At 43.6% G+C, this 17,351-nt stretch overlaps 4 protein-coding genes across 5 annotated transcripts in view; 2 read left to right on the plus strand and 2 right to left on the minus strand.

Moving 5' to 3' along the window:
• The window catches only part of LOC139548984 (zinc finger protein 180-like), a 347,214-nt gene that overhangs the window by 327,470 nt on the left and 2,393 nt on the right, over window positions 1-17,351 (minus strand). Inside the window, exon 2 of one of the 2 annotated variants that reach the window (XR_011669812.1) lies at window positions 14,971-16,213. Coding sequence is in view for 1 of the 2 variants with exons in the window: in XM_071359002.1 (XP_071215103.1) it covers window positions 15,180-16,213 (1,034 nt within the window). In the remaining variant the exon portion in view is untranslated. Of the gene's footprint in view, window positions 1-14,667; window positions 16,214-17,351 lie in introns of those variants that run through there. The other variant, XM_071359002.1, reaches the window with a different exon arrangement.
• Window positions 1-17,351, plus strand: part of LOC139548391 (zinc finger protein ZFP2-like) — a 315,038-nt gene that overhangs the window by 70,967 nt on the left and 226,720 nt on the right. The window lies entirely within an intron of this gene.
• The window catches only part of LOC139548509 (zinc finger protein 180-like), a 284,664-nt gene that overhangs the window by 55,401 nt on the left and 211,912 nt on the right, over window positions 1-17,351 (plus strand). The gene's annotated exons all lie outside the window — the stretch shown is intronic.
• The window catches only part of LOC139548897 (zinc finger protein 180-like), a 324,124-nt gene that overhangs the window by 32,230 nt on the left and 274,543 nt on the right, over window positions 1-17,351 (minus strand). The gene's annotated exons all lie outside the window — the stretch shown is intronic.

Here is a 17,351-nt window from a genome sequence, read left to right on the forward strand (position 1 = left end):
ATCTAAATCATGGTTTAGTGTTTCTGTATCAAAATGGACTTTTAACAAATTCAAATCCTTTGGAGTCATTTTGACCCCAGCCAAAAGCACCTTTGATAAATAGGACATTTATTTCAAATCAAATTCAAATCACATTTTATTGGTCACATACACGTGTTTAGCAGATGTTATTGGGGGTGTAGTGAAATGCTTGTGGTTCTAGCTCCGACAGTGCAGTAATATCTAACAAGTAATATCTAACAATTTCACAACATATACCCAATACACACACATCTAAGTATTTGAATCTAGGTTTCTCTGTAGACATGATTCATCCCACCAGAGGGTGGAGGGGCACCTGTATCAGTGGTTTTGACCAGATAGACACCAGCAGACACAGAGTATAGTGCCTCCCATGTACTCTCCTAAGATTGGACATTTCTATACCACGTATCACGTGACTGTGTACAAAACTGCCAATAGTAGAAAACTCTGCCAGAGGTATACAGTGCATTCGTTAAGTATTCAGACCCCTTCACTTTTTCCAGATTTTGTTACATTACAGCCTTATTCTAAAATTGAATAATTATTCCCCTCATCAATCTACACACAATACCCCATAATGACAACCCAAAAACAGGTTTTTAGACATTTTTGCAAATGTATTTAAGTATTCAGACCCTTTGCTATGAGACTCGAAATTGAGCTCAGATGCATCCTGATTCCATTGATCATCCTCGAGATGTTTCTACAACTTGATTGGAGTCTACCTGTGGTAAATTCAATTGATTATACATGATTTGGAGAGGCACACACCTGTCTATATAAAGTCCCACAGTTGACAGTGCATGTCAGAGCAAAAACCAAGCCATGAGGTCAAAGGAATTGTCACAATTCATAGAGCTCTGAGACAGGATTGTGTCGAGGCACAGATCTGGGGAAAGGTACCAAAACATTTCTTCAGTATTCAGCATTGAAGGTCCCCAAGAACACAGTGGCCTCCATCATTCTTAAATGGAAGAAGTTTGGAACCACCAAGACTCTTCCTAGAGCTGGCCGCCTGGCCAAACTGAGAAATGGGGGTAGAAGGGCCTTGGTCAGGGAGGTAAAAGAGAACCCGATGTTCACTCTGACAGAGCTCCAGAGTTCCTCTGTGGAGATTGGAGAACCTTCCAGAAGGACAACTAACTCTGCAGCACTCCACCAATCAGGCCTTAATGTAGCAATGATCAAATTGTCAACATTTATTTCAATGGACAATTCTGTGAACTGTTCTGTGAAAGGTGTCAGCTAGAGATGACATGCAGGAGCATGCTGGGATTTGTAGTCTTGCATGTCGTCTACTTTGATGCTAATTAGCATTTTCGAATCTGAGAGAAAAGAGAGACAAATATATTGATACAAGTATTTGTATTTATTATGGATCCCCATTAGTTCCTGCCAAGGCAGCAGCTACTCTTCCTGGGGTTTATTATGGATCCCCATTAGTTCCTGCCAAGGCAGCAGCTACTCTTCCTGGGGTTTATTATGGATCTCCATTAGTTCCTGCCAAGGCAGCAGCTACTCTTCCTGGGGTTTATTATGGATCTCCATTAGTTCCTGCCAAGGCAGCAGCTACTCTTCCTGGGGTTTATTATGGATCTCCATTAGTTCCTGCCAAGTAAGGTCAGGGAGCGTGCCAGCCTGCCTGAACTGCCCCTGAACTAACAGGTATAAATGATGGGTTATGAATTAACAGGTATAAATGATGGGTTATGAACAGGTATAAATGATGGGTTATGAACTAACAGGTATAAATGATGGGTTATGAATTAACAGGTATAAATGATGGGTTATGAACTAACAGGTATAAATGATGGGTTATGAATTAACAGGTATAAATGATGGGTTATGAACAGGTATAAATGATGGGTTATGAATTAACAGGTATAAATGATGGGTTGTGAACTAACAGGTATAAATGATGGGTTATGAATTAACAGGTATAAATGATGGGTTATGAACAGGTATGAATGATGGGTTATGAACTAACAGGTATAAATGATGGGTTATGAATTAACAGGTATAAATGATGGGTTATGAACTAACAGGTATAAATGATGGGTTATGAATGAACAGGTATAAATGATGGGTTATGAACAGGTATAAATGATGGGTTATGAACTAACAGGTATAAATGATGGGTTATGAATTAACAGGTATAAATGATGGGTTATGAACAGGTACAAATGATGGGTTATGAACTAACAGGTATAAATGATGGGTTATGAATTAACAGGTATAAATGATGGGTTATGAATTAACAGGTATAAATGATGGGTTGTGAACTAACAGGTATAAATGATGGGTTATGAATTAACAGGTATAAATGATGGGTTATGAATTAACAGGTATAAATTATGGGTTATGAATTAACAGGTATAAATGATGGGTTATGAACAGGTATAAATGATGGGTTATGAATTAACAGGTATAAATGATGGGTTATGAACTAACAGGTATAAATGATGGGTTATGAATGAACATGTATAAATGATGGGTTATGAATTAACAGGTATAAATGATGGGTTATGAATTAACAGGTATAACTGATGGGTTATGAATTAACAGGTATAAATGATGGGTTATGAACTAACAGGTATAAATGATGGGTTATGAATTAACAGGTATAAATGATGGGTTATGAATTAACAGGTATAAATGATGGGTTATGAACTAACAGGTATAAATGATGGGTTATGAATTAACAGGTATAAATGATGGGTTATGAATTAACAGGTATAAATGATGGGTTATGAACAGGTATAAATGATGGGTTATGAACAGGTATAAATGATGGGTTATGAACTAACAGGTATAAATGATGGGTTATGAATTAACAGGTATAAATGATGGGTTATGAATTAACAGGTATAAATGATGGGTTATGAACAGGTATAAATGATGGGTTATGAACTAACAGGTATAAATGATGGGTTATGAATTAACAGGTATAAATGATGGGTTATGAACTAACAGGTATAAATGATGGGTTATGAATTAACAGGTATAAATGATGGGTTATGAACAGGTATAAATGATGGGTTATGAACTAACAGGTATAAATGATGGGTTATGAATTAACAGGTATAAATGATGGGTTATGAATTAACAGGTATAAATGATGGGTTATGAATTAACAGGTATAAATGATGGGTTGTGAATTAACAGGTATAAATGATGGGTTATGAATTAACAGGTATAAATGATGGGTTATGAATTAACAGGTATAAATGATGGGTTGTGAACTAACAGGTATAAATGATGGGTTATGAATTAACAGGTATAAATGATGGGTTATGAACAGGTATGAATGATGGGTTATGAACTAACAGGTATAAATGATGGGTTATGAATTAACAGGTATAAATGATGGGTTATGAACTAACAGGTATAAATGATGGGTTATGAATGAACAGGTATAAATGATGGATTATGAACAGGTATAAATGATGGGTTATGAACTAACAGGTATAAATGATGGGTTATGAATTAACAGGTATAAATGATGGGTTATGAACAGGTACAAATGATGGGTTATGAACTAACAGGTATAAATGATGGGTTATGAATTAACAGGTATAAATGATGGGTTATGAATTAACAGGTATAAATGATGGGTTGTGAACTAACAGGTATAAATGATGGGTTATGAATTAACAGGTATAAATGATGGGTTATGAATTAACAGGTATAAATTATGGGTTATGAATTAACAGGTATAAATGATGGGTTATGAACAGGTATAAATGATGGGTTATGAATTAACAGGTATAAATGATGGGTTATGAACTAACAGGTATAAATGATGGGTTATGAATGAACATGTATAAATGATGGGTTATGAATTAACAGGTATAAATGATGGGTTATGAATTAACAGGTATAACTGATGGGTTATGAATTAACAGGTATAAATGATGGGTTATGAACTAACAGGTATAAATGATGGGTTATGAATTAACAGGTATAAATGATGGGTTATGAATTAACAGGTATAAATGATGGGTTATGAATTAACAGGTATAAATGATGGGTTATGAATTAACAGGTATAAATGATGGGTTATGAATTAACAGGTATAAATGATGGGTTGTGAATTAACAGGTATAAATGATGGGTTATGAATTAACAGGTATAAATGATGGGTTATGAATTAACAGGTATAAATGATGGGTTGTGAACTAACAGGTATAAATGATGGGTTATGAATTAACAGGTATAAATGATGGGTTATGAACAGGTATGAATGATGGGTTATGAACTAACAGGTATAAATGATGGGTTATGAATTAACAGGTATAAATGATGGGTTATGAACTAACAGGTATAAATGATGGGTTATGAATGAACAGGTATAAATGATGGGTTATGAACAGGTATAAATGATGGGTTATGAACTAACAGGTATAAATGATGGGTTATGAATTAACAGGTATAAATGATGGGTTATGAACAGGTACAAATGATGGGTTATGAACTAACAGGTATAAATGATGGGTTATGAATTAACAGGTATAAATGATGGGTTATGAATTAACAGGTATAAATGATGGGTTATGAACTAACAGGTATAAATGATGGGTTATGAATTAACAGGTATAAATGATGGGTTATGAATTAACAGGTATAAATTATGGGTTATGAATTAACAGGTATAAATGATGGGTTATGAACAGGTATAAATGATGGGTTATGAATTAACAGGTATAAATGATGGGTTATGAACTAACAGGTATAAATGATGGGTTATGAATGAACATGTATAAATGATGGGTTATGAATTAACAGGTATAAATGATGGGTTATGAATTAACAGGTATAACTGATGGGTTATGAATTAACAGGTATAAATGATGGGTTATGAACTAACAGGTATAAATGATGGGTTATGAATTAACAGGTATAAATGATGGGTTATGAATTAACAGGTATAAATGATGGGTTATGAACTAACAGGTATAAATGATGGGTTATGAATTAACAGGTATAAATGATGGGTTATGAACTAACAGGTATAAATGATGGGTTATGAACTAACAGGTATAAATGATGGGTTATGAATTAACAGGTATAAATGATGGGTTATGAACTAACAGGTATAAATGATGGGTTATGAATTAACAGGTATAAATGATGAGTTATGAACTAACACATCCCCTCCAGGCATTTCAATACATTCAGGATTTCTTATAGTGAGCATAACATGACAATACATGACATCTAAATAGCTGAATATGATTATGGACTAACAGTCTAACAGTTTGAAGGACACAACTCATGTTATTCTGGTTAAACAGTGAGAGACTAGTTGATTTAAGGAGTGGGGATTTTTTGACAATTAGGAAATAATTTGTCATGTTTTACTCGTACCTCAGCCAGCATTGTGAATGGTTAGGAAATAATATGTCATGTTTTACTCGTACCTCAGCCAGCATTGTGAATGGTTAGGAAATAATATGTCATGTTTTACTCGTACCTCAGCCAGCATTGTGAATGGTTAGGAAATAATATGTCATGTTTTACTCGTACCTCGGCCAGCATTGTGAATGGTTAGGAAATAATATGTCATGTTTTACTGGTACCTCAGCCAGCATTGTGAATGGTTAGGAAATAATATGTCATGTTTTACTCGTACCTCAGCCAGCATTGTGAATGGTTAGGAAATAATATGTCATGTTTTACTCGTACCTCAGCCAGCATTGTGAATGGTTAGGAAATAATATGTCATGTTTTACTCGTACCTCAGCCAGCATTGTGAATGGTTAGGAAATAATATGTCATGTTTTACTGGTACCTCAGCCAGCATTGTGAATGGTTAGGAAATAATATGTCATGTTTTACTCGTACCTCAGCCAGCATTGTGAATGGTTAGGAAATAATATGTCATGTTTTACTCGTACCTCAGCCAGCATTGTGAATGGTTAGGAAATAATATGTCATGTTTTACTCGTACCTCAGCCAGCATTGTGAATGGTGTCTGAGGCGGTGACAGACCAGGACAGTAAATCTAATACTCAGGTGTTTTTAGTCAGGCATGAAAGGTGTTGGTTCTATGGTTATAAGTTACATCTCTGGCCATGCTGGCAGGGTCTGAATCAAACCCAATGTCCACCTGGTACACTGGCAGGGTCTGAATCAAACCCAATGTCCACCTGGTACACTGGCAGGGTCTGAATCAAACCCAATGTCCACCTGGTACACTGGCAGGGTCTGAATCAAACCCAATGTCCACCTGGTACACTGGCAGGGTCTGTATCAAACCCAATGTCCACCTGGTACACTGGCAGGTTCTGAATCAAACCCAATGTCCACCTGGTACACTGGCAGGGTCTGAATCAAACCCAATGTCCACCTGGCACACTGACAGGGTCTGAATCAAACCCAATGTCCACCTGGTACACTGGCAGGGTCTGAATCAAACCCAATGTCCACCTGGTACACTGACAGGGTCTGAATCAAACCCAATGTCCACCTGGTACACTGGCAGGGTCTGAATCAAACCCAATGTCCACCTGGTACACTGGCAGGGTCTGAATCAAACCCAATGTCCACCTGGTACACTGGCAGGGTCTGAATCAAACCCAATGTCCACCTGGTACACTGGCAGGGTCTGAATCAAACCCAATGTCCATCTGGTACACTGGCAGGGTCTGAATCAAACCCAATGTCCACCTGGTACACTGGCAGGGTCTGAATCAAACCCAATGTCCACCTGGTACACTGGCAGGGTCTGAATCAAACCCAATGTCCACCTGGTACACTGGCAGGGTCTGAATCAAACCCAATGTCCACCTGGTACACTGGCAGGGTCTGAATCAAACCCAATGTCCACCTGGTACACTGGCAGGGTCTGAATCAAACCCAATGACCACCTGGTACACTGGCAGGGTCTGAATCAAACCCAATGTCCACCTGGTACATTGGCAGGGTCTGAATCAAACCCAATGTCCACCTGGTACACTGGCAGGGTCTGAATCAAACCCAATGTCCACCTGGTACACTGGCAGGGTCTGAATCAAACCCAATGTCCACCTGGTACACTGACAGGGTCTGAATCAAACCCAATGTCCACCTGGTACACTGGCAGGGTCTGAATCAAACCCAATGACCACCTGGTACACTGGCAGGGTCTGAATCAAACCCAATGTCCACCTGGTACACTGGCAGGGTCTGAATCAAACCCAATGTCCACCTGGTACACTGGCAGGGTCTGAATCAAACCCAATGACCACCTGGTACACTGGCAGGGTCTGAATCAAACCCAATGTCCACCTGGTACACTGGCAGGGTCTGTATCAAACCCAATGTCCACCTGGTACACTGGCAGGGTCTGAATCAAACCCAATGTCCACCTGGTACACTGGCAGGGTCTGAATCAAACCCAATGTCCACCTGGTACACTGGCAGGGTCTGAATCCAACCTAATGTCCACCTGGTACACTGGCAGGGTCTGAATCAAACCCAATGTCCACCTGGTACACTGGCAGGGTCTGAATCAAACCCAATGTCCACCTGGTACACTGGCAGGGTCTGAATCAAACCCAATGACCACCTGGTACACTGGCAGGGTCTGAATCAAACCCAATGTCCACCTGGTACACTGGCAGGGTCTGAATCAAACCCAATGTCCACCTGGTACACTGGCAGGGTCTGAATCAAACCCAATGTCCACCTGGTACACTGGCAGGGTCTGAATCAAACCCAATGTCCACCTGGTACACTGGCAGGGTCTGAATCAAACCCAATGTCCACCTGGTACACTGGCAGGGTCTGAATCAAACCCAATGTCCACCTGGTACACTGGCAGGGTCTGAATCAAACCCAATGTCCACCTGGTACACTGGCAGGGTCTGAATCAAACCCAATGTCCACCTGGTACACTGGCAGGGTCTGAATCAAACCCAATGTCCACCTGGTACACTGGCAGGGTCTGAATCAAACCCAATGTCCACCTGGTACACTGGCAGGGTCTGAATCAAACCCAATGTCCACCTGGTACACTGGCAGGGTCTGAATCACACCCAATGTCCACCTGGTACACTGGCAGGGTCTGAATCAAACCCAATGTCCACCTGGTACACTGGCAGGGTCTGAATCAAACCCAATGTCCACCTGGTACACTGGCAGGGTCTGAATCAAACCCAATGTCCACCTGGTACACTGGCAGGGTCTGAATCAAACCCAATGACCACCTGGTACACTGGCAGGAATGTCCACCTGGTACATTGGCAGGGTCTGAATCAAACCCAATGTCCACCTGGTACACTGGCAGGGTCTGAATCAAACCCAATGTCCACCTGGTACACTGGCAGGGTCTGAATCAAACCCAATGTCCACCTGGTACACTGGCAGGGTCTGAATCAAACCCAATGACCACCTGGTACACTGGCAGGGTCTGAATCAAACCCAATGTCCACCTGGTACACTGGCAGGGTCTGAATCAAACCCAATGTCCACCTGGTACACTGGCAGGGTCTGAATCAAACCCAATGTCCACCTGGTACACTGGCAGGGTCTGAATCAAACCCAATGTCCACCTGGTACACTGGCAGGGTCTGAATCAAACCCAATGTCCACCTGGTACACTGGCAGGGTCTGAATCAAACCCAATGACCACCTGGTACACTGGCAGGGTCTGAATCAAACCCAATGTCCACCTGGTACACTGGCAGGGTCTGAATCAAACCCAATGTCCACCTGGTACACTGGCAGGGTCTGAATCAAACCCAATGTCCACCTGGTACACTGGCAGGGTCTGAATCAAACCCAATGTCCACCTGGTACACTGGCAGGGTCTGAATCAAACCCAATGTCCACCTGGTACACTGGCAGGGTCTGAATCAAACCCAATGTCCACCTGGTACACTGGCAGGGTCTGAATCAAACCCAATGTCCACCTGGTACACTGGCAGGGTCTGAATCAAACCCAATGTCCACCTGGTACACTGGCAGGGTCTGAATCAAACCCAATGTCCACCTGGTACACTGGCAGGGTCTGAATCAAACCCAATGTCCACCTGGTACACTGGCAGGGTCTGAATCAAACCCAATGTCCACCTGGTACACTGGCAGGGTCTGAATCAAACCCAATGTCCACCTGGTACACTGGCAGGGTCTGAATCAAACCCAATGTCCACCTGGTACACTGGCAGGGTCTGAATCAAACCCAATGTCCACCTGGTACACTGGCAGGGTCTGAATCAAACCCAATGTCCACCTGGTACACTGGCAGGGTCTGAATCAAACCCAATGTCCACCTGGTACACTGGCAGGGTCTGAATCAAACCCAATGTCCACCTGGTACACTGGCAGGGTCTGAATCAAACCCAATGTCCACCTGGTACACTGGCAGGGTCTGAATCAAACCCAATGTCCACCTGGTACACTGGCAGGGTCTGAATCAAACCCAATGTCCACCTGGTACACTGGCAGGGTCTGAATCAAACCCAATGTCCACCTGGTACACTGGCAGGGTCTGAATCAAACCCAATGTCCACCTGGTACACTGGCAGGGTCTGAATCAAACCCAATGTCCACCTGGTACACTGGCAGGGTCTGAATCAAACCCAATGTCCACCTGGTACACTGGCAGGGTCTGAATCAAACCCAATGACCACCTGGTACACTGGCAGGGTCTGAATCAAACCCAATGTCCACCTGGTACACTTGGCAGGGTCTGAATCAAACCCAATGTCCACCTGGTACACTGGCAGGGTCTGAATCAAACCCAATGACCACCTGGTACACTGGCAGGGTCTGAATCAAACCCAATGTCCACCTGGTACACTGGCAGGGTCTGAATCAAACCCAATGTCCACCTGGTACACTGGCAGGGTCTGAATCAAACCCAATGACCACCTGGTACACTGGCAGGGTCTGAATCAAACCCAATGTCCACCTGGTACACTGGCAGGGTCTGTATCAAACCCAATGTCCACCTGGTACACTGGCAGGGTCTGAATCAAACCCAATGTCCACCTGGTACACTGGCAGGGTCTGAATCAAACCCAATGTCCACCTGGTACACTGGCAGGGTCTGAATCCAACCTAATGTCCACCTGGTACACTGGCAGGGTCTGAATCAAACCCAATGTCCACCTGGTACACTGGCAGGGTCTGAATCAAACCCAATGTCCACCTGGTACACTGGCAGGGTCTGAATCAAACCCAATGTCCACCTGGTACACTGGCAGGGTCTGAATCAAACCCAATGTCCACCTGGTACACTGGCAGGGTCTGAATCAAACCCAATGTCCACCTGGTACACTGGCAGGGTCTGAATCAAACCCAATGTCCATCTGGTACACTGGCAGGGTCTGAATCAAACCCAATGTCCACCTGGTACACTGGCAGGGTCTGAATCAAACCCAATGTCCACCTGGTACACTGGCAGGGTCTGAATCAAACCCAATGTCCACCTGGTACACTGGCAGGGTCTGAATCAAACCCAATGTCCACCTGGTACACTGGCAGGGTCTGAATCAAACCCAATGTCCACCTGGTACACTGGCAGGGTCTGAATCAAACCCAATGACCACCTGGTACACTGGCAGGGTCTGAATCAAACCCAATGTCCACCTGGTACACTGGCAGGGTCTGAATCAAACCCAATGTCCACCTGGTACACTGGCAGGGTCTGAATCAAACCCAATGTCCACCTGGTACACTGGCAGGGTCTGAATCAAACCCAATGTCCACCTGGTACACTGGCAGGGTCTGAATCAAACCCAATGTCCACCTGGTACACTGGCAGGGTCTGAATCAAACCCAATGTCCACCTGGTACACTGGCAGGGTCTGAATCAAACCCAATGTCCACCTGGTACACTGGCAGGGTCTGAATCAAACCCAATGTCCACCTGGTACACTGGCAGGGTCTGAATCAAACCCAATGTCCACCTGGTACACTGGCAGGGTCTGAATCAAACCCAATGTCCACCTGGTACACTGGCAGGGTCTGAATCAAACCCAATGTCCACCTGGTACACTGGCAGGGTCTGAATCAAACCCAATGTCCACCTGGTACACTGGCAGGGTCTGAATCAAACCCAATGACCACCTGGTACACTGGCAGGGTCTGAATCAAACCCAATGTCCACCTGGTACATTGGCAGGGTCTGAATCAAACCCAATGTCCACCTGGTACACTGACAGGGTCTGAATCAAACCCAATGTCCACCTGGTACACTGGCAGGGTCTGAATCAAACCCAATGACCACCTGGTACACTGGCAGGGTCTGAATCAAACCCAATGTCCACCTGGTACACTGGCAGGGTCTGAATCAAACCCAATGTCCACCTGGTACACTGGCAGGGTCTGAATCAAACCCAATGTCCACCTGGTACACTGGCAGGGTCTGAATCAAACCCAATGTCCACCTGGTACACTGGCAGGGTCTGAATCAAACCCAATGTCCACCTGGTACACTGGCAGGGTCTGAATCAAACCCAATGTCCACCTGGTACACTGGCAGGGTCTGAATCAAACCCAATGTCCACCTGGTACACTGGCAGGGTCTGAATCAAACCCAATGTCCACCTGGTACACTGGCAGGGTCTGAATCAAACCCAATGTCCACCTGGTACACTGGCAGGGTCTGAATCAAACCCAATGTCCACCTGGTACACTGGCAGGGTCTGAATCAAACCCAATGTCCACCTGGTACACTGGCAGGGTCTGAATCAAACCCAATGTCCACCTGGTACACTGGCAGGGTCTGAATCAAACCCAATGTCCACCTGGTACACTGGCAGGGTCTGAATCAAACCCAATGTCCACCTGGTACACTGGCAGGGTCTGAATCAAACCCAATGACCACCTGGTACACTGGCAGGGTCTGAATCAAACCCAATGTCCACCTGGTACATTGGCAGGGTCTGAATCAAACCCAATGTCCACCTGGTACACTGGCAGGGTCTGAATCAAACCCAATGTCCACCTGGTACACTGGCAGGGTCTGAATCAAACCCAATGTCCACCTGGTACACTGACAGGGTCTGAATCAAACCCAATGTCCACCTGGTACACTGGCAGGGTCTGAATCAAACCCAATGACCACCTGGTACACTGGCAGGGTCTGAATCAAACCCAATGTCCACCTGGTACACTGGCAGGGTCTGAATCAAACCCAATGTCCACCTGGTACACTGGCAGGGTCTGAATCAAACCCAATGACCACCTGGTACACTGGCAGGGTCTGAATCAAACCCAATGTCCACCTGGTACACTGGCAGGGTCTGTATCAAACCCAATGTCCACCTGGTACACTGGCAGGGTCTGAATCAAACCCAATGTCCACCTGGTACACTGGCAGGGTCTGAATCAAACCCAATGTCCACCTGGTACACTGGCAGGGTCTGAATCCAACCTAATGTCCACCTGGTACACTGGCAGGGTCTGAATCAAACCCAATGTCCACCTGGTACACTGGCAGGGTCTGAATCAAACCCAATGTCCACCTGGTACACTGGCAGGGTCTGAATCAAACCCAATGTCCACCTGGTACACTGGCAGGGTCTGAATCAAACCCAATGTCCACCTGGTACACTGGCAGGGTCTGAATCAAACCCAATGTCCACCTGGTACACTGGCAGGGTCTGAATCAAACCCAATGTCCATCTGGTACACTGGCAGGGTCTGAATCAAACCCAATGTCCACCTGGTACACTGGCAGGGTCTGAATCAAACCCAATGTCCACCTGGTACACTGGCAGGGTCTGAATCAAACCCAATGTCCACCTGGTACACTGGCAGGGTCTGAATCAAACCCAATGTCCACCTGGTACACTGGCAGGGTCTGAATCAAACCCAATGTCCATCTGGTACACTGGCAGGGTCTGAATCAAACCCAATGTCCACCTGGTACACTGGCAGGGTCTGAATCAAACCCAATGTCCACCTGGTACACTGGCAGGGTCTGAATCAAACCCAATGTCCACCTGGTACACTGGCAGGGTCTGAATCAAACCCAATGTCCACCTGGTACACTGGCAGGGTCTGTATCAAACCCAATGTCCACCTGGTACACTGGCAGGGTCTGAATCAAACCCAATGTCCACCTGGTACACTGGCAGGGTCTGAATCAAACCCAATGTCCACCTGGTACACTGGCAGGGTCTGAATCAAACCCAATGTCCATCTGGTACACTGGCAGGGTCTGAATCAAACCCAATGTCCACCTGGTACACTGGCAGGGTCTGAATCAAACCCAATGTCCACCTGGTACACTGGCAGGGTCTGAATCAAACCCAATGTCCACCTGGTACACTGGCAGGGTCTGAATCAAACCCAATGTCCACCTGGTACACTGGCAGGGTCTGTATCAAACCCAATGTCCACCTGGTACACTGGCAGGGTCTGAATCAAACACAATGTCCACCTGGCACACTGGCAGGGTCTGAATCAAACCCAATGTCCACCTGGTACACTGGCAGGGTCTGTATCAAACCCAATGTCCACCTGGTACACTGGCAGGGTCTGAATCAAACCCAATGTCCACCTGGTACACTGGCAGGGTCTGAATCAAACCCAATGTCCACCTGGTACACTGGCAGGGTCTGTATCAAACCCAATGTCCACCTGGTACACTGGCAGGGTCTGAATCAAACCCAATGTCCACCTGGTACACTGGCAGGGTCTGAATCAAACCCAATGTCCACCTGGTACACTGGCAGGGTCTGTATCAAACCCAATGTCCACCTGGTACACTGGCAGGGTCTGAATCAAACCCAATGTCCACCTGGTACACTGGCAGGGTCTGAATCAAACCCAATGACCACCTGGTACACTGGCAGGGTCTGAATCAAACCCAATGTCCACCTGGTACACTGGCAGGGTCTGTATCAAACCCAATGTCCACCTGGTACACTGGCAGGGTCTGAATCAAACCCAATGTCCACCTGGTACACTGGCAGGGTCTGAATCAAACCCAATGACCACCTGGTACACTGGCAGGGTCTGAATCAAACCCAATGTCCACCTGGTACACTGGCAGGGTCTGTATCAAACCCAATGTCCACCTGGTACACTGGCAGGGTCTGAATCAAACCCAATGTCCACCTGGTACACTGGCAGGGTCTGAATCAAACCCAATGTCCACCTGGTACACTGACAGGGTCTGAATCAAACCCAATGTCCACCTGGTACAATGACAGTGTAAGTGGTTATAAGTTACATTTCTGGCCATGCTGGCAGGGTCTGAATCAAACCCAATGTCCAAAAAAAGTGGGATTGATCTGTTTGATCCAATTGTTTGTTTCAGTTTTCAGTAGTTGAATCCTTTGACGTATTGTTGATTTCACCATTTTTCATTTTCAACAAATGCACTGGGTTGGTTGTAAAGTGATACTCAACGTACATACCAGCACTATTTTGACATAGTATAAATTCAGTTCTTCCACTGTTTTTCATACTAAGTTGGACCAAGATATGTGTTGCTTTTGCACATATTTTGTTCATTGGTTTTGCAAGAGTCTGATTGGTTGGTCATTGGGTTAATTTGTTTCGCAATATGTTCAAATCAAATCAAGCTTTATTTATTTCAGACATGGATGCAACACAATGGCGTCACAGGAAAAAATGTATAAAAACAACAATGAAAATAAACAGAATTATTTACTACTCAACAAACATAAGAGGATAAAAACAGAAGAATAACAACTGAAAGACCAATGAGCACCCTAAGGATTGGTCAGTCATTGGGTTAATTTGTTTTGCAATATGTTCAAATCAAATCAAGCTTTATTTACACAGCACATTTCAGACCTGGATTCAACACAATGGCTTCACAGGAGAAAAAAAAAATGAAAATAAACAGAAATATTTAGTACACAAAAATAAGAGGATAAAAAACAGAAGTTTACCAACTAAAATTCTAATGAGCATCCTAATTTATAATTAATATAGGAGGGACTCGGAAAGACACTATGGGGGTTAAAATACTTAAAATACTCCTACTACAATGTTAAACATTCTACATTGTGACATCATTAAAATACTCATACTACAATGTTAAAACATTCTACATTGTGACATCATTAAAATACTCCTACTACAATGTTAAAACATTCTACATTGTGACATCATTAAAATACTCCTAATACAATGTTAAAACATTCTACATGGTGACATTATTTCATTGATATCATGAAACAACTCCTTCATGTATGTATTTTCTGATGTTTGATCAGAGATCTTTTATCAGAGTATCTCTTGTCACATTGATCACAGCTATGAGGTTTCTCTCCTGTGTGTGTTCTCTGGTGTGAAGTCAGCTGGCTAGATGTAGTAAAACTCTTCTCACATTGATCACAGCTATAAGGTTTCTCTCCTGTGTGTGTTCTCTGGTGTACAGTCAGATGGCCAGATGTAGGAAAACTCTTCTCACAATGATTACAACTATAAGGTTTCTCTCCTGTGTGTGTTCTCTGGTGTACAGTCAGAGAGCAATATGTAGTAAAACTCTTCTCACATTGATCACAGCTATAAGGTTTCTCTCCTGTGTGTGTTCTCTGGTGTCGAATCAGATGGCCAGATGTAGTAAAACTCATCCCACATTGATCACAGCTATAAGGTTTCTCTCCTGTGTGTGTTCTCTGGTGTCGAATCAGATGGCTTGATGTAGTAAAACTCATCCCACATTGATCACAGCTATAAGATTTCTCTCCTGTGTGTGTTCTCTGGTGTGAAGTCAGCTGGCTAGATGTAGAAAAACTCTTCCCACATTGATCACAGATATAAGGCTTCTCTCCTGTGTGTTTTCTCTGGTGTTTAGTCAGCTGGCTAGATGTAGGAAAACTCTTCTCACAATGATTACAACTATAAGGTTTCTCTCCTGTGTGTGTTCTCTGGTGTGATGTCAGAGAGCTAGATGTGGTAAAACTCTTCCCACATTGATCACAGCTATAAGGTTTCTCTCCTGTGTGTGTTCTCTGGTGTTTAGTCAGAGAGCTAGATGTGGTAAAACTCTTCCCACATTGATCACAGCTATAAGGTTTCTCTCCTGTGTGTGTTCTCTGGTGTATTTTAAGTTCTGATGGAGATGTGCAACCTTTCCCACAGTCAGAGCAGCAATGAGATTTCTTCCCTGTGGGTCTCTGCTGGTGTTTCGATGTGGAGAGACTCTTCTCTGCCTCGTCAGCATCATGAGGTTGTTGAGGCCCCCCAGAGGATCCACGATAGTCACGTCTCTTTCCTGTGTGAACAACAAGTCAGACAGATGGTTTAAGGCCCACAACAGCAGAAATCCACTGTAAAAGGTGATGTGTAGCCATGATGTTGTACAAACAATGACGTCTGTAATGAATGTTCATTATTTGACATTTGTCTTAAGATTGTCAAGTGAACAACAATAGTCATTTAAAACCTCTTGAGAATACAGGGGGTGCTGTTTCAACTTGGACATTTTGCGTCTCCAAATTAAACTGCCTCGTACTCAATTCTTGCTCGTACAATATGCATATTATTATTACTATTGGATAGAAAACAATCTCTAGTTTCTAATACCGTTTGAATTATGTCTGTGGGTGAACCAGAACTCTTTCTACAGCGAAAATCATGACAGGACATGCGAAGGTCTGAATACTAGGCTCTGATCTCGGATCAGTTTAAAGGTATGTATGTGCCCTATGGGTTGAAATGAACTGCACCCGCCTTCCCCTGGATGTCAGTAACCAATGAGAAGTGGAATGGAGCCTCTACGTATTTGTCAGAGCTTATAAAGCCCCAAGGAACGAGGTGCGCTTTCTTTTCGACTTCCGCCATTACGCAACGCAAGACCTCAGGATAGCATTTTGAAACGCTCAGTTATCGGCCTTAGATATGTCCGTCTGTAATTTAATTCGATATAGGTGTTAGAAACATCATAACGAAGTTATTTTAAACCGAGTTATATCAGTTTATGCGAGTATATTGCTATTTTCGGTATTTCCTTAGTATTGAACTTTGGCCATTTGGGCATGTCTGTGCGACATGGCTATTGTTAGCTGCTAGTTCCGAAGTTGAAGACGTTTTACAACAAAGCAACGATTCTTTTGGACAAAGGACACATTGCCCAAGATACTGATGGAAGCTCGTCCAAAAGTAAGAGTTATTTATGATTTTATTCCGTATCTATGTGGAAAAATGTAAACGCAGTTGTCGGCCATTGTTGCGGCACTAGTCTGGCTGTAACGCACACTGTATGTCTAGTAACGTTAATTTTAAAAATCTAAATCAGCGGTTGCATTAATAACCAATGCATCTTTCATTAGCTGTCCAACCTGTATTTTTTTTGTCAATCTAATCGATAAATAATCGTAAACTTAGGTGCCTTTCCAAGATGGCGCCGGCCA

This window comes from Salvelinus alpinus, chromosome 2 (genome assembly GCF_045679555.1).
Source record: "Salvelinus alpinus chromosome 2, SLU_Salpinus.1, whole genome shotgun sequence".
NCBI lineage: Eukaryota > Metazoa > Chordata > Actinopteri > Salmoniformes > Salmonidae > Salvelinus > Salvelinus alpinus.